This window comes from Sus scrofa, chromosome 17 (assembly GCF_054392235.1).
Source record: "Sus scrofa isolate SSC_HxYL_T2T_F1_AM1 chromosome 17, Sscrofa_HxYL_maternal_Yorkshire_Landrace_v2.0, whole genome shotgun sequence".
Lineage (NCBI taxonomy): Eukaryota > Metazoa > Chordata > Mammalia > Artiodactyla > Suidae > Sus > Sus scrofa.
Window position 1 is genome coordinate 57434305 of NC_139399.1, and position 22448 is coordinate 57456752.

Sequence of the window (22448 nt, forward strand, 5' to 3'; positions counted from 1 at the left end):
AAAAAAAAAAAAAAAAAAAAAAAAAAATTCCTGGAGAGGGTGTGGAGAAAAGGAAACCCTCCGACACTGTTGGTGGGAATATGAATTGGTGCAGCCAGTATGGAGGGTCCTTAAAAAGCTAGAGTTGCCATATGATTTAGCAATACCACTCCTAGGATTATATATCCAAGGAAAAGTATAACTGAAAAAGATATATGCATCCCTATGTTCATAGCAGCACTATTCACAACAGCCAAGACATGGAAACAACCTCTGTGTCCACTGACAGATGAATGGATAAATAAGATGTGATACATGTATACAATGGAATAGTACTCAGCCATAAAAAAGAATAAAATAATGCCATTTGCAGCAACATGGATTATTATAGCAGAGATTATTCTACTGAGGGAAGTCAGAAGGAGAAAGACAAATACCGTATGATATCACTTATACGTGGAATCTAAAATATGACACAAATGAACCTATTGGCGAAACAGAAGCAGACTCTTGGGCAAGGAGACTAGATCTGTGGTTGCCAAGGGGGAGGAAAGGACTGGGAGTTTGGGGTTAGCAGACGCAAACTATTACATACAGAGGAGATAACAACAAGGTCCTGCTACAGAGTAGAGGGGATTCTGCCACTGGCTGCAACATGGATGAATCTTGAGGACAATATGCCAAGTGAAACAAGCCAGTCACAAGAGGACATACAGTGCGTGACTGTGCTTATATGAGGACCTAGTGCAGTCAAATTCATAGAAAGTCAGCAGGTGGCTGGGGGGCGATGAGGGGGACTTGTTCAATGGTTCAGAGCTTCCGTTTCGCTAGATGAAGAATTCTGGAGACGGATGGTGCTGATGGTTGCCCTACTGTCAAGGGACTTAAAGCCACTGAGCTCTACAGTTGAAAACAGTAAAGACAGTGAACGGGAGGTAACGCAGGTTGTACCACAATGAAAAGAAAACTCAACTCAACTCTCTAACTAGGCTTTGTCTCCCCTTGGCTCAGGGCACTAGAGCAATGGGTGGCCTGGACAACTGCCCAGCTCTGGAGGGGACATTCTAGCCAGGGGACCAGGGAGCGTTCTTCCTGGGGAGCTGGCCCTCCGAATGGGACCATGACCAACCTGTGTGACAGCTGTGTCACCCCCGTTCCCATCCCCGGATTACTGGCTAACTTTCTGCCCTTCTGCGGCCCCTGCCGAGGAGGGGGCGTAAAGGCTAAGGAAGCTTCTCCAGTTGGGATGGGGGCTCTTCCCCCCTCCCACGACAGCTGAGCCTCAAGCAAGGCGAGGGTTCATCTGCAAATAACTTGTAGTCACCGCCTCCTACCCCCTCCACTCCCTACCGCCCCCCCCATCCTATATCCAGGGTTTCTCTGCATCAGAGGATTCAACTGACCGTGGACCATGGAGAACTGCAGTATTTACTGCTGAAAAATATCCGTGTGAAAGTGGACCCAGGTAGCTCAAACCCACATTGTTCGAGGGTCAACTGTGCAGTGGATGCTCGTTGGATGCAGTGGTTCTGTTCTATAAAGTCCCTTGGACACGGAATTAGCGAGTACGGAACAAGTGCTCCTGGGGGAGATACGGGGCCGGGTTCCTTCGAGCCTTGGGTCGCAACACGCTTGTCAACCATCAATACAGGAACCTTATTTTATGTGTGTTGCCAGGATGTCTGTTTAAAGACACCCGGTTTATTTCGTTTTACTTTTTTGGGCCACGCCCACTGCATGCGGCAGTTTCTGGGCCAGGGATGGAACCTGTGCCACTGCATTGACTACGCTAAGTCCTTAACCCGCTGGGCCGCCGACTCCAAGACTACGGATTTACTGCACATGTTAATTCACTGACACTGAACTCAGGCCTGAAAGAAGCTTTTCTCACCCACGTGTCTGTCCCCCCATCACTGCCGTGATGGGCCAGGGGATAGTACACAGGACGTCAGCGCCACTTTGGGGCCATTTTAGATCATGAAGTCACCACAAAAAGGTACCTAATACCACAAAAGTGACACTAAATAGCTAAATAAATGGCTGGAGAGAGAAGGCAGAGGTCACCCTGCCTGGAAACCTGCAGGCTGGGCGACTTGAAATCTGCTGTGCTTTGCAAATGGACCGTCCGGTGCCTGAAACGCAGCTGGAGGGATTCTTGGAAAACACAGATCTGATCCTGGCACCTCGGCTCCGCTGCTCAAGACCCAAGACCCTCGGGGGCTTCAGGTCTCGAGTTTGGAGCTCGTGATGTGGGCGGCGGCTGTCTCCCAGGCTCCCTCACCTTCTCCTGACGCTCCTGCTCCCCTGAGCCCTCGACACGCCGTCACCTTATCTTCCTTCTGTATCACTCCCCGCCCCCCCCCTCCGATGGACAAAGCATGAGGGGTTCCGCTGCGTCCCCAGCCCTGAGACGAGACCTGGCCTTGGGATGCGTGTCTGTGGACCACGCAGAATGAAGGCGCGGGTCCCTTCCCTCCCGTCTCACTCACTCTTCTTGAAGAACTTCTTCCGACGTCCGGCCGGGCTGAGCTGCTCGTCCCCGCTGTCGCAGATGCAGGCCGCGCTGCCCTGGACGTAGTACTTGGGCACCAGGTTGGACAGGGCCTTGCTGCCCCCGGGCCGGGCGGGGCCCTTGCACTTGTGCAGCTTTAGCTTCCCCGTGGCGTCCTCCACGCACTGCCACTTCTGCAAGACACGCCAGGGCCTCAGCCTCCCGGGCCCGGGCCGGGGCTGCCCCCGCCGGCCCCCATCCTGGCACGTCCCTCTTGTGGCCCCGGCTGGGACACGGGCTCACAAGGGCTCCGTGCCTGCAAATAGCTGCTCTGGGATGGAGGGACACACGCCCGCAGTGGGACCCAGGGTGATGCGCTCTGGCTGAGCATGAGCCGGTCACGGGAAGGGCCCTCTCGGAGAAGCACCTGGTGGAGGGCATGGCTCGTGCACAGAAAAGGGCTTTCCTGGAAGGCACAGCATGAACCGAGACAGAGCAGCAGCACCAGCATCTGCCGGCAGGGAGATCCTGGGGCTGGGATCCTGGAGGCCCTGGAGTTCTGAGTCTGGGGGCCGGGTGGGACTGACGCCTCCCCAGCTGGTCTAGGCCCCCCGTGCTCCTTCCCTCTGGGTTTAGCAGTGGGCTCCGACAGTCTGTTCTGAAGATACTGGTACTGCCCCCTCCTCTGCGGGGCGGGGCGGGGGGGGAACTGCCCCACCCCCATGTGCTGGGAGTAGGAAAGGCGAAGATGGGCCAGCAGGGGGCGACTCAGACAAGGATTCCCAGGGGACAAAGCCCCCCAGGCCTCATCTGCCCATTCCTTGGAGCTCAGACCTGAAACTGGAACCACTTTGAGATCTGCCCAGAACGTCTGCTCCAGGAAGGCATGGCTTTCTGTTCAGGGCATTTGAGGCTGTGGCTGCCCCAGTGCCTGGGAGCGTGCCAGCAGCGAGGCTGCTCTGAGCGCTGCTCCAGCAGCTCCAGCAGCTCCAGCAGCTCCAGCGTAAGCCAGAGCTCTTCAGCAGCTCAGGCTGGTTCTTCCCAACAGGTGTCCTCCACGGCCTGGGGAGGGGCTGTGGCTTGCAAACAAATGCTGGACGGGGAGGGGGTGGGGGTGGGGTTGCTACAGGGGCAGGTCGGGGCTAATTCTGAGTCTAGTGATAAGTCAGAGCCGCCTGGATGCAGCCTGTGACCCCCACCCAGCTCGTACCCCGCGTTGGTGGCCCACAGGTCTACCAGTGAGAAACGGACTACGGAGGCCCGGGTTTCACTTGTTCTTACAGGTGCAACGGGCACGCATATCTGGGCCTGAGCCACAGTGGATGAGCTCAAAGTCCCAGCTCCCCTGCTCCTGCCTGCCGAGGACCAGGCCAGGCCAGGCCACCCCTGCCGTTCCCCCTTGCTCATCACAACCCTCCCCACCCCCCAACCCAGCCTCCTAGCTTCTGGCCTTTCTTTCCAAGGCTCTGCTCCCACCCCCACCCCTGGCCCCCAGAGCCCCCGCGGGCTTTCTGGCACCAGTCAGTTTCTGCCGTCTCCAAACACTAGTCGGATTATAATTTCTTTAGTATTTCTCTCGAAATCAATTCATTTTTAAAACTTATTTACTTAAGGAGTTTCCACTGTAGCACAGTGGAAAAGAATCTGACTAGGAACCATGAGGTTGCAGGTTCGATCCCTGGCCTCTGTTCAGTGGGTTAAGGATCCGGCATTGCCATGAGCTGTGGTGTAGGCTGCAGACACGGCTTGGATCTGGCGTTGCTGTGGCTCTGGCGTAGGCTGGCGGCTACAGCTCCCATTGGACCCCTAGCCTGGGAACCTCCATATGCCGCGGGTGTGGCCCTAAAAAGTGAGACAAAAAAAAAATTATTTACTTAAAAAGGCAATTTCTCAGAAATTGACAGAACATTGTAAATCAACTATAATAAAAAAGTTTTCTTTAAAAAAGGCGATTTCTTATTATTCCTGTGTAAGTGGGAAACCCTCCATGAAGATGATCTGAGACTGAAAACAATTGAAATAGTTGTTTAACTTTATAAATACTGTGCAGAGGCCAGCAGTGTCTTTGTCATAGAGGGACTGAGCAAGAGGCACAGCGCAGCTAAAGACACACATGCGCCCCCACGGGAGACCTGTCCTCTGATGGGAGCTTCACCTGTATCACTTGGCATCACCCTGGGTCTCACACAGCGAGGGCACTGGTCCTGCTGGTCCACTGGCCTAAAGGCCGGGGAGCAGGCCCGGGCCGTGGTTAGGAGGGGTGACCCCTGGGAGAGAAGGAGGGACAGGAAAGGCACTGTCCCCGGCCCAGGGCCCGGCTGAGCATCCTCACCTGGCCCAGCTGCTCACACGCCGTCTGGTACTCGGCGCGCTGACACAGGTCTTTCACGCGCTGGTACTTGGGCAGGAAGTTCTCCTCCTGGGCATCCACCTTGTCACTGTCCCTCTTATGGAGCAGTTTGCTGTGGGGCGGAGAGCAAGCACAGGACTGGCCCCTGGCTCCGGGGGAGGGCGTGGCCTGCCCGAGAGGTGGCCCCCACCGGGACCTGGTGTGGTGTCGCCAGGGAGGAGGTGGGTCAAATCTTCTCGCTGTCACCGACTTAAGAAATGGGGATTGTATAAGAATCCTCCCAAATGACACAGGTTGGCAACAAACTGAAAAGCATGTAAGGCATTGTACAGACAGGACCACACCTGTCTGAAGGGTACAGGTGGCCTCCAGACGCAAATTCTCCATCAACCATAGGAACAGCGAATGGGCTTCCTTGTGGGTGGGGGCGGAGTGTGGACACACATTTCCAGCCACTGGTGGAAGGTACAACAACAGCCACCTGCTTCGTCCTGCCCTCCACGGGGAGGTCTCTAACGTCACGGGGGGAGGTGGCGGCTGCCAGGCACTTTCTGGGATGGAGCAGGTGGGGGCTGCCTGGGGGCTGCTCGGCCACACGCGCAGGGGTGGCTCCCGCGGGCCCCCGCACTCACCCTCTCTCTACCAGGAAGGAGTCCCTCCAAACCCTCATCTTCTTCTTCAAGTGGAACCTGGGAAAAAAGCACACTTCTGTCTTCCCATCAGTGTGGGGGGGCTCAGAGGTCCCCCCCCCGCCCCCGAAGCAGGGATGGTGCTCGGAGCCTTGGCTCAAATCAGCACAGACCCCGGGGGGGCAGCCGGGGTGAGTACAGGTGCTCACATCCCCAGAGACCTGCATTTCCCTGGAGACTGGGTCTGAGGGTACGAGGGGTGGAAACGACCCAGGTCGAAGTCACTCTGAGCCACACACGGTCGTGGCATGTTCACCTCCGCGCCTCCCAGCAGGTCCGAGGGCTCCCTCAGGGTCGGAGAGATCACTTCTCCAGCTCAGCGCCGGAAGGGCTCAGCCTGACTAGGTTAATTACACTGTGTTTCCGGGGGGTGTTTTTCCCCTTTGATCCTCTGAAGTCGGATCGGTGTAATTTAAGTCTGCATCTCATAGTTTCGCTCTATCATTTCCATGTCCCAGATGGGGAAGCCGCCACCCTGAGCCTGACTCCCAGCTATGCTGGCTCCCAAACCAGTGCCCCCGCCCCCACCCCCCACATATGCCATCTATACTCTTGCAGTTCACAAAATATCTTAGAGGGAGGAGGCTCAACAGATTGTCCCTACTGGACAATCACACGTGGACAGACAGTGCCCACCAGGGCTGGACCCTCTGAGCTGCAGGAGGTCCTTGCTAGAGGTTGCAACCCTCTGTGTCTTGGGGCCATCAACACAGTGGGCAGTTACATTGTTGGCCACCAGATGTCGCTGCTGCCTCGTCAGTGACTGAGTCCTCCTGTCCCCACCAGACCCAGCTCACCTCCCTGCCACCTATTTTTTTTTTTTGGCTCGCCATCACTGTCCTTTTTTCTGCCACCAGGATATCTAGGAATATGTTCCCATCACACCATCCAGCACTAGTGCCACAGAGCATGGCGATTAAGAGTGCAGCCTCCAGCCTGGAGTCTGAAAGCCGGAGTCAGACCCAGACCTGCCAAGAGACCTCTGACAAGTCATTTGTCCTTTGAGATGCAATTTCCGAGTTGGCAAAATGGGATCCTCGCCATGTCTAGTGCACTGGGTTACAGCGAATTCAAAATTCAGAACAAGGCCTGGCATACAGTCAGCGCTGAATTGGTGTTCATTCCGACTGTGGTTACTCTTTCTGCAAGTCTTACTCAGTTTAGGCTCGGAGAGCATCCTCACCTGGCTCCTGTGGCCACACTCCAGCTGGGAAGGTGGAATCTTAGGGAGGGAGCCGCCTCCTCTCCCACGGCAGGTACGTGGTCAGGGTTGGGGGGGGGGCCCTAGCACCCCAGCTCCTGACCTTGAGGATACCCTCCTCTTGACCTGCACAGCTTGGCCACGAGTTCCCGCAGTCCGGGGTGCCCAGCACCCACGCTGCCCCCTCACCGGTTCGCCGGCCGCTCTGTGTCCAGCAGCTTGAGGATGGATTTCCCGTCCATATCCGAGGGGATGTCCAGCCCTGCGATGTCCAGGATGGTGGGGGCCAGGTCGATGTTCAGGACGATGTGGGGATTCCTGAGGGGGGCAGGGAGAGCAGCACTCGGCCACCTGGGCAGAGGTGACCCAGCCTCCCTCCGAAGAGGGGTGGTTGGGGGGTGGGAGGTCGCAGGGGGGGGGTGCTGATGCCCCGAAGCTGGGGAAGCTGTGGTCCTTCATGTCCCTCTCCTGCCCCTCGGCCCCCAATGCTCCCCCTCGGCACCCCAGTTCAGCCGAACCCCGCCCTGACCTCCGTGCCCTCCCCACAACCACAGGAAGCTGGGGATCACAGCCCCCACCTGGCCTCGACTTGGCTCTTGCTTCTGCCAGGAAGGCCCTCCCTGCCCCCACTTCCTGAACAAAGACACCCTCTTTTAAGGGCTCTCCCAATCCTTGGACCTTCCCCTGGGTCCTTCTCTGAACCCCTGAGGCAAACACTGCCCCCCGCTCCCCCTGCCCAATGTTCCTAAATAGGCCAAGCATGGGGCCTTTGCCCTGGTGGCCTCTCTGCCCAGAATATTCTTCCTTTGTGCCCCAGCAAGCATTTCACTCCCCACCTTTACTTCCTGGCTAAACAATTTCCAAGGAGGCTCATGACACACTAAGTGGCCACGCTCTGGGCATCACGCCCTCATGCGATCCCCTCGAGGGTGGGCCAAATGGATAGAACGTGGCAAGGGTGACAGATGTCAGACCACGTGATGTCACATGGTATCCTATTGTCTTGTTCACTGGCCCTTCTTGGTCTCTCTTTCCTCCCTGGTTGGTTCTGAAGAAGCAAGCTGCCCTTAATTCGCCCCCAGCAAGGATGCCTGGTGAACACCCCGGGAGGCAGGCTGTGTGAGCTCAAGTGCTGTTTGCACCTGAACAACCACGTGAGTGGGGAAATGGGTCCTTCCCCAGTCGAGCCTCCAGATGGGACAGCAGCCCTGGCGGATGCCTGGATGTCAGCGTAAGCAGAGGACCAACCTCAGCTGGGCGCAGACCTCTGACCCACAGAGACTGTGATACACGCGTGGCGCTTTCAGTTGCCAGGTGTCCAGTCATTGGTCACACAGCACTGATGTGAGGCCCTTCCCGAGGACCTTGTTTAGAACGGCCACCCTCCCCTTCCTTGCTCTGTCTTGCTCCCAAAGCCTTGTCACCAGTTTTCCACATATTTGACTCATTTTCCCGGCTTGCTGTCTACTGCCCAAGTAGAATCTAATGGGAAGGCAGCAGGCATTTCTGTCTGCCTTGTTCACTATGTAACCCGAAGACTTTTACACTTAGAGCACACAGTAGGTGCTCAATAAGTGCTAGCTCAGTGAATTCTGTTATTTACGCCCCCCCCCCCCATGCATCTGTTACTTCTCCCGCATCTGGTTTTGACCTGGGGTGTTGCTGACATGGTGGTGAGTGACTTGCGGGCGGTGCCCAGCACAGGGCTATACCCGTTGGATGGACGATGGCCGCATGGACACATTCTCCATCAAACTGGGGCAGGGCCTGGGTCCAAGGGTTTCAGATGTCTTTCACCTCCTGCCTCTCCCTAGCCTGGCACCTTGTGAACACTGGGTGGGGAAGGGTGGGCAGCCAGGTGTGCTGGAGGGTCGTGGGGTGAGGCTGGGCAGGTGAGAGAAGCTGGGTGGTGGAGGGCCTTGAAGCCAGTGGGCGGGTGACCACATAGTCTAGAGGCATCTGGAAAAGACTGCTGGGTGACAGGGAGCTAAGGTGAATGTTGGCAACCAACAGCGGGATTGATTTGAGATTGTCCGGGGGTCCTGCTCTGCTCAGCCTGGGCAGGATGGACAGAACTGTATTTCCCAGCCAGCATCCACGCCGGGCTCAGTGGGAACAGCTTCCGATTCTGGAGGAACTACCAGCGTCATTCAGATTCCACCACCAGATGTACTCGGCTGGGTCACTCAAGGCTTCTATCACCCCAGTTACAGCGCCTGGTTCAGGGATGGACGCAGGACCCGAGTCAGGCCACTGAGAATCAGCCTCAGGGCTTCTGTTCAAACCACTGTTTATTTTCCCAAGCTGGATGGCTTAAAAGTCTGGGGCTGTGATGACCCTGCCACTGGGAGAGCAATAGCCTGAGAATGAAGCCAATTTGGAGGAAGCAGGACTCAGAGATGGAAAATGAGAGCTTCCTGTTGTCATGATGTGACAGCTGGATCTAGCCTTGCCTGAATCCAGAGCCGACCTTGGACTTTCCAGTTACTGTAGCAACTGCACTCCTTCTCTCTTACTTGCCTTGCTCATTTTGAGACTCCTTTCTGCTCACAACCCAAAGAGTCCTGGCTGACAGCCCTGAGTCTGACATTTGCACTCTCTTTCTCTGTGGTTTTGGGTCCTAAGAGCCAGATCACAGCCTCTGAGGCTGACCAAACCCACAATCTCTGTGCTTGTAGAGTCCTGATGGGTCAAATTCTTTCTATTCACAGGGGCGGTGCAAGGTTTCTAAGAGGCGTTATGGGGTGGTGGACAGTTGCGGAGGCTGGCTGGTTTCAAGTTCCAGCTCTTCCCCTTAAGTGCTATGTAACCTCAGGGAACTTAACTTGTGCCTCCGTTTCCTTGGCTTTCAAGGAGGGATAATAATAGCCATCTACCTTATAGGGTTGTTGTGATGCTTCAGTGAATTACCTGGATGAAAAAATGCTTACACTGGGAGTTCCCGTTGTGGCTCAGCGGAAACGAATCCAACTAGGAACCTTGAGGTTGCGGGTTCGATCCCTGGCCTCGCTCAGTGGGTGAAAGATTTGGCGTTGCTGTGAGCTGTGGTGTAGGTCACAGATGTGGCTAGGATCTGGCATTGCTGGGGCTGTGGTATAGGCTGGAGGCTACAGCTCCAATGAGACCCCTAGCCTGGGAACCTCCATATGCTGCAGGTGCAGCCCTAAAAAGACTCAAAAAAAAAAAATGCTTACACTGAAGCCTGAAGAATAAGCTCAGATATTGTTATTATAGCCATTTGTTTCCTTTTTTCTTTTTTTTTCGCTGCCCCAGGGCATATGAAGTTCCCAGGCCAGGGATCAGACACGATCTGCAGGTGTGACCTAAGCTGCAGCTGCAGCAATGCTGGGTCCTTAAACCACTGTACTGGGCCAGAGATCGAACCTGCGTCTCAGAGCTTGCAAGATGCTGCTGATCCTGTTTTGCCACAGTGGGAACTCCTACAGCTATTATTATAGGTGGCGACCCTGCAACCCTGAAAGTGAGGCACTGGGTGAGGTTGGCAGAGGAAGGGGGACGAGGCTGGGCCTGAGCTCGCACAGCCTGCCTCCTGGAACTGCCACCCAGCATCCCAGGCGGTGGGAACATCTTGGTCCCGAGATGGTACTTCCAACGCCCTTCGGGAGGAATTCTGCAACAAGCCCTGTCAGGGCCTGTGTGTGTCCTGGGCTCTGGGCTCGGATGGACGTCAGACCAAAAAGCCCTGGAACAGTGATGCATCTGCATTTTAAACCACCAATCGGGTGGGTTCCTGGAATGTCCTGGCTGATCTGAGGATGCGGTGGCCACCACGGCTGGCCTGCCTACCCCTCCCTGCATAGAGATGGCATTTGCACTGCCAGAACGTGTCACTGCCAAGGTTAATCCAAGAGGAATGCTGGCGGAGGGCCCACGTGGGTGGCGAGGAGAGCTGTTTCCCGGGCGCTGCTGGTCTCAGGGGGTGCGGGAAAAGCGCTGCCCGGGCGCCTCCCTGACAAGCCCCAGGCCCAAGGACTACTCGGGCCGGAGAGAAACCGAGGTGGCAGCCCCACGCGCTGGAGGTGACACACACACAAACACCCGCACACACACAGAGCCCTGCTCCCTGACTCCCTGGCAGAGTGCCCGCCACAAACAATCTGTTTTCACAGGTGCTCCCAGCTCCGGCCCTCCCATCAGAGGGGTAGGCGACGCGTCAGAGTCCACCTGGGTGACATCATTACTCTGTCGCTGGCACGGAGATCCACCTGCCCGAGTCACTGTCCGGCGGCGCTGGACAGCGGGCGGGGAGGGGAGTCCTGCTGCGCTGCCTGCGGCTCACCTGTCTGGGTGCCAGCGGAGCCTGGAGGCCTCCCTGGGCCTCGGGGACTTTGGGGCGCCGGCGGGGGGGGGGGTGCACTCACAGCGAGCCGGCCTCCACGTTGGGGCCCCTCACGTAGAACGGGACCCGGATGTCAAACTCATAGGGCATGGACTTGCCCTTCACCAGGCCGAACTGGCCGATGTGGTAGCCGTGGTCGGCGGTGTACACGATGTAGGTGTTATCCAGCTCGCCCGTCTCCACCAGCATGTTGTAGATCTGAAATGTGGGGGGGAGGGGGTGCCGTCAGTGGGTGGCCACCAGCCACGCAGGGCGCTTCGGCCGCCGCGAATCTGAAGGTTAAGTTTTCCTGTATTTTACTGAATTTAAATAGTCATGGATGGAGTTCCCAACGTGGCTCAGTGGTTAATGAATCCGACTAGGAACCATGAGGTTGTGGGTTCGATCCCTGGGCTTGCTCACCGGGTTATGGATCTGGTGTTGCCGTGAGCTGTGGTGTGGGTTGCAGACGTGGCTTGGATCCCACGTTGCTGTGGCTCTGGCGTAGGCCAGTGGCTAGAGCTCCGATTCGACCCCTAGCCTGGGAACCTCCATATGCCACGGGAGCAGCCCAAGAAATGGCAAAAAGACAAAAAAAAAAAAAAAAAAAAGTCATGGATAACTTAAAAAAAATATATCCATGCAACGGGAGTTCCCTTCATGGCTCAGAGGTTAATGAACCCGATGAGGATCCAGGAGGAGGCGGGCTGGATCCCTGGCCTCGTTCCATGGGTTAAGGATCCGACGTTGCCGTGAGCTGTGGTGTTGGTGGCAGATGCTGTCTGGATCCAGCGGGGCTGTGGCTGTGGTGGAGGTGGGCCGTGTAGCTCCAATTTGACCTCTGTCCTGGGATCGTCCATGTGCCGCGGGTGAGGCCCTAAAAAGGAAAAAAAATATCCATGCAACAGAAAATTCTCCAACAATAAAAACAAGGAAGCACTGACACAGGCAACCATCTGGACGAACCGTGAAAACATCCCAGTAGGTGAAAGAAGTCAGAGGAAAAACCCCACTTCCTGTAGGATTCCTTTTATAGGAAATGTCCAGAAGAGGCACATCCAGAGAGACACAAGGGAGTGGCCTCAGGCGAGGGGGTGAGGAGAGTTCAGGGGTGAAGGCCAGCAGCAGCAGGGTTTGTCTTTGGGGTGATGAAACTGCTCTAAAATGGACTGTAGTGATAACTGCCAACCCTGAGAATACACTGAAACCACTGAGGGTGGAGGCATAAATTAGGGGTTCGGGATTGATGTATATGTGGAGTTCCCACCCTGGCTCAGCAGAAAGGAATCTGACCAGCACCCGAGAGGACGCAGGTTCGAGCCCTAGCCCCGCTCAGTGGGTTGAGGATCTGGCGTTGCTGCAGCTGTGGGGTCAGCCAGCGGCTACAGCTCTGATTCGAGCCCTAGCCTGGGAACCTCCATATGCCTTGGGTGCGGCCCTAAAGAAACAAAAGCAAACCACATACACACCACTATCCATCAAACAGATAACCACCAAGGACCTTCTGTAGAGCACAGGGAGCTATGCTCAGTATTTTGGAATAACCTACAAGGGAAAAGAATCTGGAAAAAAAAAAAAAGTATACATATAACAGAACCACTTTCCATACACCTGAAACGAATACAACATTGTAAAGCCATTAGACTTCAAACCCAAACCAAAACAGAGCACGCCCACTGAAATGTACACTGGGATTGGCTGAGCTGCGAGGTGTGTGCATTACACGTCCACAAAGCTGTTTAATCACGTCCACAGCCACACGGGGCTCCCGCACTGAGCAGAGCGGGGGCTGGAACACAGGCTCCACGAGGGCAGGGCGTTGGCTGGGTTTGCTCACAGCCGGCTCCCCTTTTCATCCTGCCTCTGTCTCTACTCCCGCCGCGCTGACGTTGCTGGGGGTCGGGAGGAAGGGGGAAGGGCAGGGCGGGAGGCCGATGGGGTGGGGGCGGGGCAGCCTACCGTCTCCATGGAGTCGTCCACGGACATGAGGGTCTGCAGGCGCTTCCGCTGCAGCATGTTGGTGAATTCCATGTGGATGGGCTTCATGGGCCCCGTGTAGCGCATGATCCAGTGCTTGTCAGGGTTGGGCGCGTAGTTGTAGCTCGGGGTGCTGGCGGGATGACACCGAGGTTAGGCTGGAGGGGCGGTGCCTGGGCCTAGCTCCGTCCCCCCCCCCCCACGGACTCTCCCCACATCTCGGGGGGAGCTGCAGCCTGGGGTGAAACCTCCCCCATCTGGATGCTGGCAGGTCAAGGTCGATCCTCGTTAGGTTGGCCTCTCTCCACGTGTGGGGCGTGCACGTGGGGAGAGCCTGAAGCCCCAAAGGGAGACCATCCCTCCCGTTTTCAACCTCATGAACAGGCCCCTTGCGTCAAGGCCAAAGTCTCAGTCTGTGCTGGGCTCACCTCCCTCTGGAAGGAGGAGAGACATTCAAGTGCAGAGCCTCCAGCAGGCGCAGCACCCAATTCTAACTTACTAAGAGGGCATTCAGTTGGGTCGATGGCAAGTGACAGTTATTGTGGTTAATTATGTACGGCGTGGCTACAGCATTTCCTTTTGTGATAGATTTTAGTTAAAAGAAAAGGAAACTGGTTAAAAAATTAGGTGAACAGTCTGGCATGTACGGCCCAAAGCTGAGGCTGGTGCTTGAGTGGGTACGTTTGGGACACGCCACCTTCTCTGACTCAGCTGTCACCGTGATTCTTCCCGTGTGGTTTACTCTCGCATTCACGACAGAGGAAACAGAGGGTCAGAGGGGACCTGCTTGTGGTCTTACTCGGTGGGTGGTGGAGCCACTGGGCTCCGTGACTTAGGCTGCGGGATCAGCTGCAATGAATGAACACGCACAGGAGAAGCTCTGACGCTGCTGCGCTCTGACGATGCGCCCGCCGGGTTCAACTCCTGGGAGGGTTTGCCTCTATTATCTCATTTAATGCTCCTCACAGTTGTAGGAGCTGGTGCTGCTTTTATGCTCCTTGGCGAGACATGGGGATGCTCAGGCCCAGAGAAAAGACTAACTCGCCACAGTCCACACGTTACAAGAGCCCGCAGAGCGTGGGCAACCCTCACGCTGGCGCTGATGACACCTGAGGGCCAGACCTGAGCCTCCCTCTCCTGGCGGAGCTGCAAGCAGAGGTGGAACTTGCACTGCCTAAAGCCAAAAGCATTTCGAGACAGCTATTAAGGAGGCAAAGGCCTTGGGGCGTTGGGGGGTGGTGGTGCGAGGGCCCCAAATGCCCTTCTCTCAGGGTCAGGACCCCGGCCCCCACCCCCCAATCATAACCCCAGGGTAGGAGGCGCAGGGCAGCGGGTGGCAGCCTGACAGTTATGGCGACTGTTGCTATGCAGAGCGTGGGTGAGTCACAAGATTCCTTCTGGACTTTGCTTTGCCTCTCTGGCTGGTCTCCTGCTGTTAAATCCAACCCCAGCCCACGGCCTCCTTTGATGACGAGAAACGCCGCCCTCTCCCTTGCAAGCCCCCGGCCCCTCTCTGCCCTGCGCTCCTCGCCCAGAAGCCCGAAGGGGCAGCGGAGGCAGGGGCTGCTCGAGAGATGCCCTCAGGGGCCCAGATGCAGCACAAAAATGCAGAGCAGTCATCCCCGAGTCAGACTCTCCTGGGCTGGGGTCTGCCCTGGAGAATGGGCAGGAGCTTGTCAGGGCTCTGATTTCTGAAGCCCTTCTTGGGGGCCACGGTCTGGAGTCCTGCTCGGGCCTAGGCGGGCTGGCCGGTCTCCACCCGCCCTGCCCCCAGGAGGGTGTCCCGTTTTCACAGGAACCCAGCCGCCTGCTAAACAAAGAGTTGAAACCCTCACCTCCTCAAGAATCCGAGGAATGTCTGGTGGCTCACAACCCGCCTGAAGGATAACATCCCTCCTGGGCTGGGGGGCTGGGGGTGGCGGGCGGGAGGGTGAGTGGGCCCCCTGCTTGGTATCTGGAGACCTGACCCCCCCCCCCCGCCCCCCGCCCAGGATGTGAGCAGGGGCCTGGCTCCCGCGGGTGATAAAAGGAGGGCCTTACTTCAAAGACACTCTGGGGGCTGTGTGTGTGTGTGTGTGTGTGTGTGTGTCTCTCTGTGAATATCTGGGTGTCTGTTTCTGTGTGTACATGTGTCTATGACTGTTTTTCTGCATGTCTGTGTATACATGTCTCTGTGTGTAGCTCTGGGTGTGTTTGTATCAGTGTTCATTTTTATGTGTGTCTCTGGGTTTGTGTGTCAGTGTGTGTATATGTGCTTGTATCTTTGTATCTCCATGTGTTTGTGTCTGTTTCTGTGTATCTGTATGTGTCTGTACCTTTGTGTTTCTGTATATGTGCTTGTATGTACATGTCTGTGTTTGTATGTGCATTTATGTATCTTTGTGTGTCTATATGTGTATCTGTGTGTCTTGTGCATCTGTGTGTGCATTTGCATATCTTTGTGTGTCTATATGGGTATCTGTGTGTCCTGTGTATCTACCTGGGTGTGCATTTGCGTATCTTTGTGTCTATATGTGTGTCTGTACCTATATGTACCTTTGCATGTGTGTGCATCTCTGTGTGTGTATGGGGCTGGGGAGGGTGGGTGAGGCCCTGGGCAGGGGGTATAGGTCCACATGGCACCAAGTAGCATTTGTCAGAACCCACAAGCCCAGCCCAAGAACATAGCACAGGGTTTGATGGAGTGAGAACTTTTGACAGGAGCCTTGAGAGAGAAAGATCTGGAACTCTGACCCAAGGACTCTGTCCCCTCCTCAGCCCCCTGACTGTTATAATTAAACATCCCAGCTGCAGAACTTTCTGGCGTTTGGTTTTGTTTTGGAAATGATTATACCCCAGAGATAAGACAGCCTTCCAAACACACCCCTAATAAGGCGAGGGGGTGCTCTGGGTTGGGAATAGCAGGCATCGCTCATGTTCAATTTCTATAATTTTCATCTCAAAGGGAAAATAAATGAGCAGGCAATGTCAAACAAGCTCATCAGGAAACTCAGGGCTGCTGAGCGTCAGGGTGCCAGCACCTCTGTTAGAGGAGAAGCTGCAGAAGCAAAGCCTGCGTTCCCTACCCCGCGGCTCCTCCCTTAGGTGGGGCAGAGCTGCCCTTACGCCCCTTCCCAGGAAGGTGAGCTGTTGGGCGGGGGTAGGGGGCGCTGGTATCTCGGCGGGAGGAGTGGGCTGGGGGTGGGGTGGGGGCGGGCAGCCGACTTGTGCAGGGAGCCAGTGTGCCGTCTGGGGAGGGAGGGAGGGGTGGGGCGCCGCGGTCCCTGGAATACAGTTCATCATCTGTCAAACCCTCCTCCCCAAAGACCAGGGGATGAGAAGGTTAACACACTGCCTCATCCCCTCTGAGGCGCCCTGCGCGCTGTCAGAAAGCAATCAGAGCCAGGGGGTTGCGGAGGGCAATGCATTCTGATTGTAATGAAAATTAAACACCCGGAATATTCAGGCGGATTCCAAATTGCCCTGTCCTTGTCGCCCCAATGTCACAGCAAGGGCTGCTGAGTATCACTGCTAAGCAGGAGGTGGCTGGAGGCAGAGAAGAGCGGAAGAACTTTCCAGAAAGACTGACTAGCCAGCTGGAGGGAGGAGAACTGGAGGGGTGAACAGACAGATGGGTATGGGGCTGGCTTTGAATCCTGGCTCTGCTGGTTACTGGGCGGGGGACCTTCGGGAAGCTCCCTAACCTCTGGGCCTCAGTTTCCCCACCCATAAAGTGGGAGTACCAAGTGCCTCAGGCGGCCTCCAAGGGAGCCCTCCATGGCCCCCACATCCTGGTAATCCCACACGCGCGTGGCCCCCTCCCAGACTGCAGGAGCACTGGTCTGTGTGACCAGTAGAATACGGCAGAGAGGCTGTGTCCCTTTGAAATTAGGTTATAAAAGACTATGGCTCCCCCCTCATCCTGCCCCCCTGTCTCCCTGATCATCTGCTCTGCAGGAGGCCAGCTACCAGCTGTGAGGACACTCGTGAGCCCTCTGGAGAGCTGCTGGTCAAGGGGCAGCCTTGTGAGTGAGCCCCAGGCAAGCTTCAGTGGGCGGCAGCCCCAGCTGACTCCTGCAACCTCAGGAGACCCTGAGCTAGAATCTTCTAGACAGGCCGCTCCCAGATTCCTGACTCACAGACCCAGTGAGACAATAAACACTGGTGCTTTAAGCTGTTAGATTTCAGGGTAACTTGTCACACAGCAATAGAGAACTGATACCTCCAAGGTCACTGGGAATATTCTAGGAGTCAGTGCAATGGAAAGGGCTTAGCACAGAGCCTGCCACAGGGTCAACAGCCTAAGAAAGCCTGTGAATATATTAGTTGTCTCAAAAGAACTTTTTCTTTTTTTTTTCCTTTTTTGGCCACCCCGCAGCATATGGAGTTCCTGGGACAGGGATCAGACAGGAGTGGGAGTTGCGACCTACACCACAGCTGCGGCAACGCTGGATCCTTAACCCCGCTGTGCCCGGCTGGGATGGAACCTGCGTCCCAGTGCTCCAGAGACACTGCCACTCCTGTTGCGCCACAGAGGGAACTCCAAGAATGTTTTTCAAATGTGCAAAATAAAATATGTAGGATTGCAAAAGTCACCTGTGACATAGGTATGCATCTGAGATGCAGTTCTAACCACAGATTTGGGTGGGAGGATGTGGCTGGCACGTTGAAACCTCGTGTTGCCTCTTTGGCCTGTTGTTACTGGATCTATATCCTGGTTTCCCCACAGACTGGCTGTGTGTTCCTGGGATCTGTTCACTGGGAGGATTAGAGAGAAGAGGCAGCCTGGTCTCCGTCCTGACATCACTGCGGCCAAGCCTGACCCTCCCCCTTTGCTGCCTCCCTGCAGCTTTGCAGGCAGTGCCCCGAAACTTACATGTGCTGGGACGCGTTGGGGAAGAGGCGTGAGTACTGGGGGGCCGAGTCCTCGGGGCCGTGGGGGGCCGCATGGCTGATGACCATGAGGACGGGCCTGTGCGGGTACATCTTCTTGGACGTGCGGAAGAAGCTCACGCTGTCATTGGTGATCAGGTCCGTCAGGTAGTCCTGGGGGGGCAGGAGAGACAGGAGAAGGTGTGATGAGCCAGGCCTCCCTGCTGAGCACCTGCTGTGTGCCAGGCACCGTGCTGGGCATCCGGGACACGGCAGTGACCCAAACAGACAATCCCTGCCCTTGCAGAGTCAATGACCAAGGGGCAGAAGGCAACAACGAAGCAAGTAAAACAGGTAATAAAGAAGCAAATTACCCACAATGGAGAAAAAAACAGAGAGGAGGGGGTTAGGGAGGATGGGCGAGGAATCGCAACTTGGCACGCATGTGTGATATTGAAATAATAATAGCAAACACTAGCCTGTGTTCACATGTATTAGCTCATTTAATTATTTTTTCTATTTTCTGTATTTTTTTAAATTGATGTACAGCTGACTTACAATATTATATTTGTTTCAAATGTACAACACAGTGATTCATACACAGTGATATATACTGAAAATACGTATATATTAAAACTTTTTTTTTTTTTCTTTTTGGCTGAGTCGGAGCATATGGAGCTCTCGGGCCAGGGATGGAATCTGAGCCAGAGCTGGGACCTATGCCACAGCTGCAGCAATGCCAGATCCTTCATCCATTGCTCTGGGCAGGGATCAAAATCCTGTCCCTGTGCCACAGTAGGAACTCCAGGATTTCAATATTTTTATAGCGTATATTCCATTAAAAGTTATTGGAATTATTCTCAACAGTGAAAAGCTGAAAGAACCCCTACTAAGATCAAGGAGAAGACAAGGATGTCCTCTCACCACTTTTATTCAACATAGTTTTGGAAGTCCTAGCCATGGCAATTAGAGAAGAAAAAGAAATAAAAGGAATCCAAATTGGAAAGGAAGAAGTAAAACTATCACTGTTTGCAGATGATATGATACTATACATGGAAAATCCTAAAGATGCCATCTGCAAATTGTTAGAGCTCATTAATGAATTTGGTAAAGTTGCAGGATACAAAATTAATACACAGAAATCTACTGCATTTCTATATACTAACAAATGAAAGATCAGAAAGAGAAACTGGAAAACAATCCCATTTACCCTCACATCAAAAAGAATAAAATTCCTAAGAATAAACTTACCTAAAGAGACAAAAGATCTGTACTCTGAAAACTCTTAAGCTGCTGATGAAAGAAATCAAAGATGACACAAACAGATGGAAAGATATACCACACTCTTGGATTGGAAGAATCAACATTGTCAAAATGACTATAATACCCAAGGGAATCTAAAGATTCAATGCAATCCCTATCAAACTACCAATGGTGTTTTTCACAGAACTAGAACAGAAAGTTTTAAAATTTGTGTGGAAATACAAAAGACCCTGAATAGCCAAGGCAATCCTGAGAAAGAAAAATGGAGCTGGAGGAATAAGGCTCCCTGACTCCAGACTCTACTACAAAGCTACAATAATCAAAACAGGATGGTACAGACACAAACATAGAAATATAGATCAATGAGACAGGATCGAAAGCCCAGAAATAAACCTATGCACCTATGGTCAACTAATCTTTGACAGAGGAGGCAATAACATACATGGGAGGAAAGAGAATTTCTAACACCATACACAAAAATAAACTTGAAATGGATTAAAGACCTGAATGTAAGACCAGATTCTATAAAACTCTTAGAGGAAAACAAGCAGAACACTCTCTGACATAAACCACAGTAATACCTTCTCAGACCCACTTCCTAGAGTAATGACGATAAAAATAAACAAATGGGACCTAATTAAACTTAAAAGTTTTTGCAAAGCAAAGGAAACCATAAACAAAATGAGAAGACAACCCACAGAATGGAGAAAATATTTGCTAATGAAGCAACTGACAAGGGATTAATATCCAAAATATCCCAAACACCTCCTGCAGCTCAGTATCAGAAAAACAAACAAGCCCATGAAAAAATGGGCAGAAGTTCTAGATATACATTTTGCTAAAGAAGACATACAGATGGCTAAAAAAAATACATGAAAAGATGCTCAACATCACTAATTATTAGAGAAATGCAAATCAAAACTACTATGACTTACCACCGTACACCAGCCAGAATGGCCATCATCAAAATGTCTACAAATAAGTGCCAGCAAGGGTGTGGAGAAAAGGGAATCCTCTTACACTGTTGGTGGGTATATAAATTGGTGCAACCACTATGGGAAACATATGGCAGTCCCTCAAAAAACTAATGCTATAACTACCATACAATCCAGCAGTCTTACTTACTATCCGGAGAAAAACCATAATTTGAAAAGATATATGCAGCCCAATGTTCATTGCAGCACTATTTACAATAGCCAAGACATGGAGGCAACCCAAATGTCCACCAACAGAGGAGTGGATAGAGAAGATGTGGTACAAATACACAATGGAATATTACTCAGCCATAAAAAGGATGATATAACGGCACTTGTAGCAATATGGATGGACTTAGAGATTATCATACTAAGTGAAGTCAGTCAGACAGTGAAAGATAAACATCATATGATATCACTTATATGTGGAATCTAAAAAAAAAAAAAAGGATACAAATGACCTTATGTGCACAACAGAAACAGACTCACAGACTTGGGACAACTTGTGATTACCAAAGGGGACAGGTGGGGGGGGTTGGGATGGACTGGGAGTTTGGGATTGGCATATGCACACTGAGGTATATGGAATGATTGGCCAGTGGGGACCTGGTGTAGAGCACAGGGAACTCTAGCCAATATTCTGTGATAATCTATGTGGGAAAAGAATCTGAAAGAGAATGGATGTGTATATATGTACAACTGAATCACCTTGTTGTACAGCAGAAATTATCACACCCTTATAAATCAGTTATACTTCAATAAAACTTCAAAAAATGAAAAAATTATTACAAAATAATAGCTGTAATTCTCGGTGCTATACAATATATCCTATTGCTTATCTATTTGGTACATAGTCATTTGTATCTCTTAATCTCATACTCCTATCATGCCCCCTCCCCGCTCCCTCTCCATGGTGGATACATTCCTATATTCCGGGATTGTCTCTACTGGGGGCAGGAGCAGATGAACATATAAAGAAAAAACCAAGAGAGTGACGAGGTGTGATAGAAGGAGGAAATAAGACAAGATGTGACAGAGTAACAGGGAGCTGGGGTGGGGGAACATTTTAGCTGGGGCAATCCGGGAGGGCCTCTCTGAGGGGACGTTTGAGTGGAGATCTGAGTGATGAGCAGCTGGGCATGGGAAGATCTGTATCACTGGAGTTCACTCTCAGCTGCTTGCTGGAATCCTCAGGGGAGCTTTACTGAGGCCTGAGCCCTCTTGCAGAGATTCTGGTTTAACTGGTCCATGCTTCAGCCTGCAGAGTGGACTTTCAAAAAGCTTCCCAGGGGATTCCAATGTGCAGGCGGGCCTGAGAATCAATGATCTAGAGGAAAAGCTCTAGGCAGAGGGACCAGCAAATACCAGCTCTGAGGCAGGAAGGAGCTTGCCATGTGTTTGAGGAACACAAAGAGGGTGAACCATCAGCAGGTACAATACAGGGACAAGTGGAGGAGCAGCACAAACACAGGCACACACCAGCATCTCCAGGAAAGTGAGGTCTGACTGGGTACTGGGCAGGAAGAGAGAGGAGCGGGAGGCAAAGCAATGCACCGGAAACGAGGGCTTTAAAAGCTCAGCTAAGAAGTTGCGCTGTGCTCACACTCTTCCTGAAGTGTGGTGAACTTCTAGCTGCTGATTTCTTTTGAAGGAGTTCTTAAAAACATACTCTCTGCTTCTCAGGAAGCAGCTGTGTCCAAGCTGATAACTTTCAAAAAGGGGTATTATTTTAGAGGGAAAAAAAGGGGGGGGGGAGAAGAAGTGGCTCTAGCTTCTACCCTAAAGTGGACTGTACCAAATACATCCACGCCTCTACAGACTCGCGCCTCCAGGGATCAGGGCGCACTATGTCTCTGTGCTCAAGGACAGTCACCGCACCACAGGGACCAGCACTGGGAAGGTGATGAATGAACTTGTACTGCTTTTACACCCTGCAGAGCTGTGTAACTTTCTGTCCGAGATACGGTTGTCCAAGATACCCTGTTAACGGAAAGAGCAAGCTACAGAGTCAAACCCTGAAAGATTATTATTGTTTTTATGTGGAACAGAAGGGGAGGGAGAGTGGAGAGGAGAAAGCAACCCCCTCTCTTCATATGCTCTGAGCACCAAGGAAAAATCCAGAAGGACAGGTACCAAAGTGCGAACCAGGGACCAGGATAAGGGGAGAGGGGGAGAAAGTCACTTGCTACTTATATATTTTTCCTTGAAGACATTTTGCAAATAATTCTGAGGAGTAAACAAAAGTTTTACAAGGGGGCCCTGTAGAACCTATCACATAAAAATAATATTTTTTATGATGTAAATTGAAGACCTGCTGCCATAGCTCTGGAACAT

At 53.1% G+C, this 22448-nt stretch overlaps 1 protein-coding gene and 1 long non-coding RNA gene across 5 annotated transcripts in view; one reads left to right on the forward strand and one right to left on the reverse strand.

Annotated features, from left to right (window-relative positions):
• The window catches only part of SULF2 (sulfatase 2), a 141507-nt gene that overhangs the window by 23135 nt on the left and 95924 nt on the right, over positions 1–22448 (reverse strand). For all 3 annotated transcript variants that reach the window (XM_021077816.2, XM_021077817.2, XM_085004176.1), the window contains exons 5-11: positions 17882–18051; positions 13009–13159; positions 11093–11268; positions 6900–7028; positions 5453–5509; positions 4803–4932; positions 2469–2664 (exon numbers count right to left, since the gene is read on the reverse strand). In XM_021077816.2, coding sequence (XP_020933475.2) covers positions 2469–2664; positions 4803–4932; positions 5453–5509; positions 6900–7028; positions 11093–11268; positions 13009–13159; positions 17882–18051 — 1009 coding nt within the window. The remainder of the gene's footprint in view (positions 1–2468; positions 2665–4802; positions 4933–5452; positions 5510–6899; positions 7029–11092; positions 11269–13008; positions 13160–17881; positions 18052–22448) is intronic.
• LOC146395348 (uncharacterized) lies at positions 15897–20896 on the forward strand. Of its 2 annotated transcripts, XR_014832583.1 has the most exons (3): positions 15897–16147; positions 17384–17612; positions 17735–20896. It is a non-coding gene; the product is annotated as an uncharacterized LOC146395348 (long non-coding RNA). The 2 variants fall into 2 exon arrangements; XR_014832582.1 differs by lacking the exon at positions 17384–17612 and having other exon boundaries at positions 15962–16147.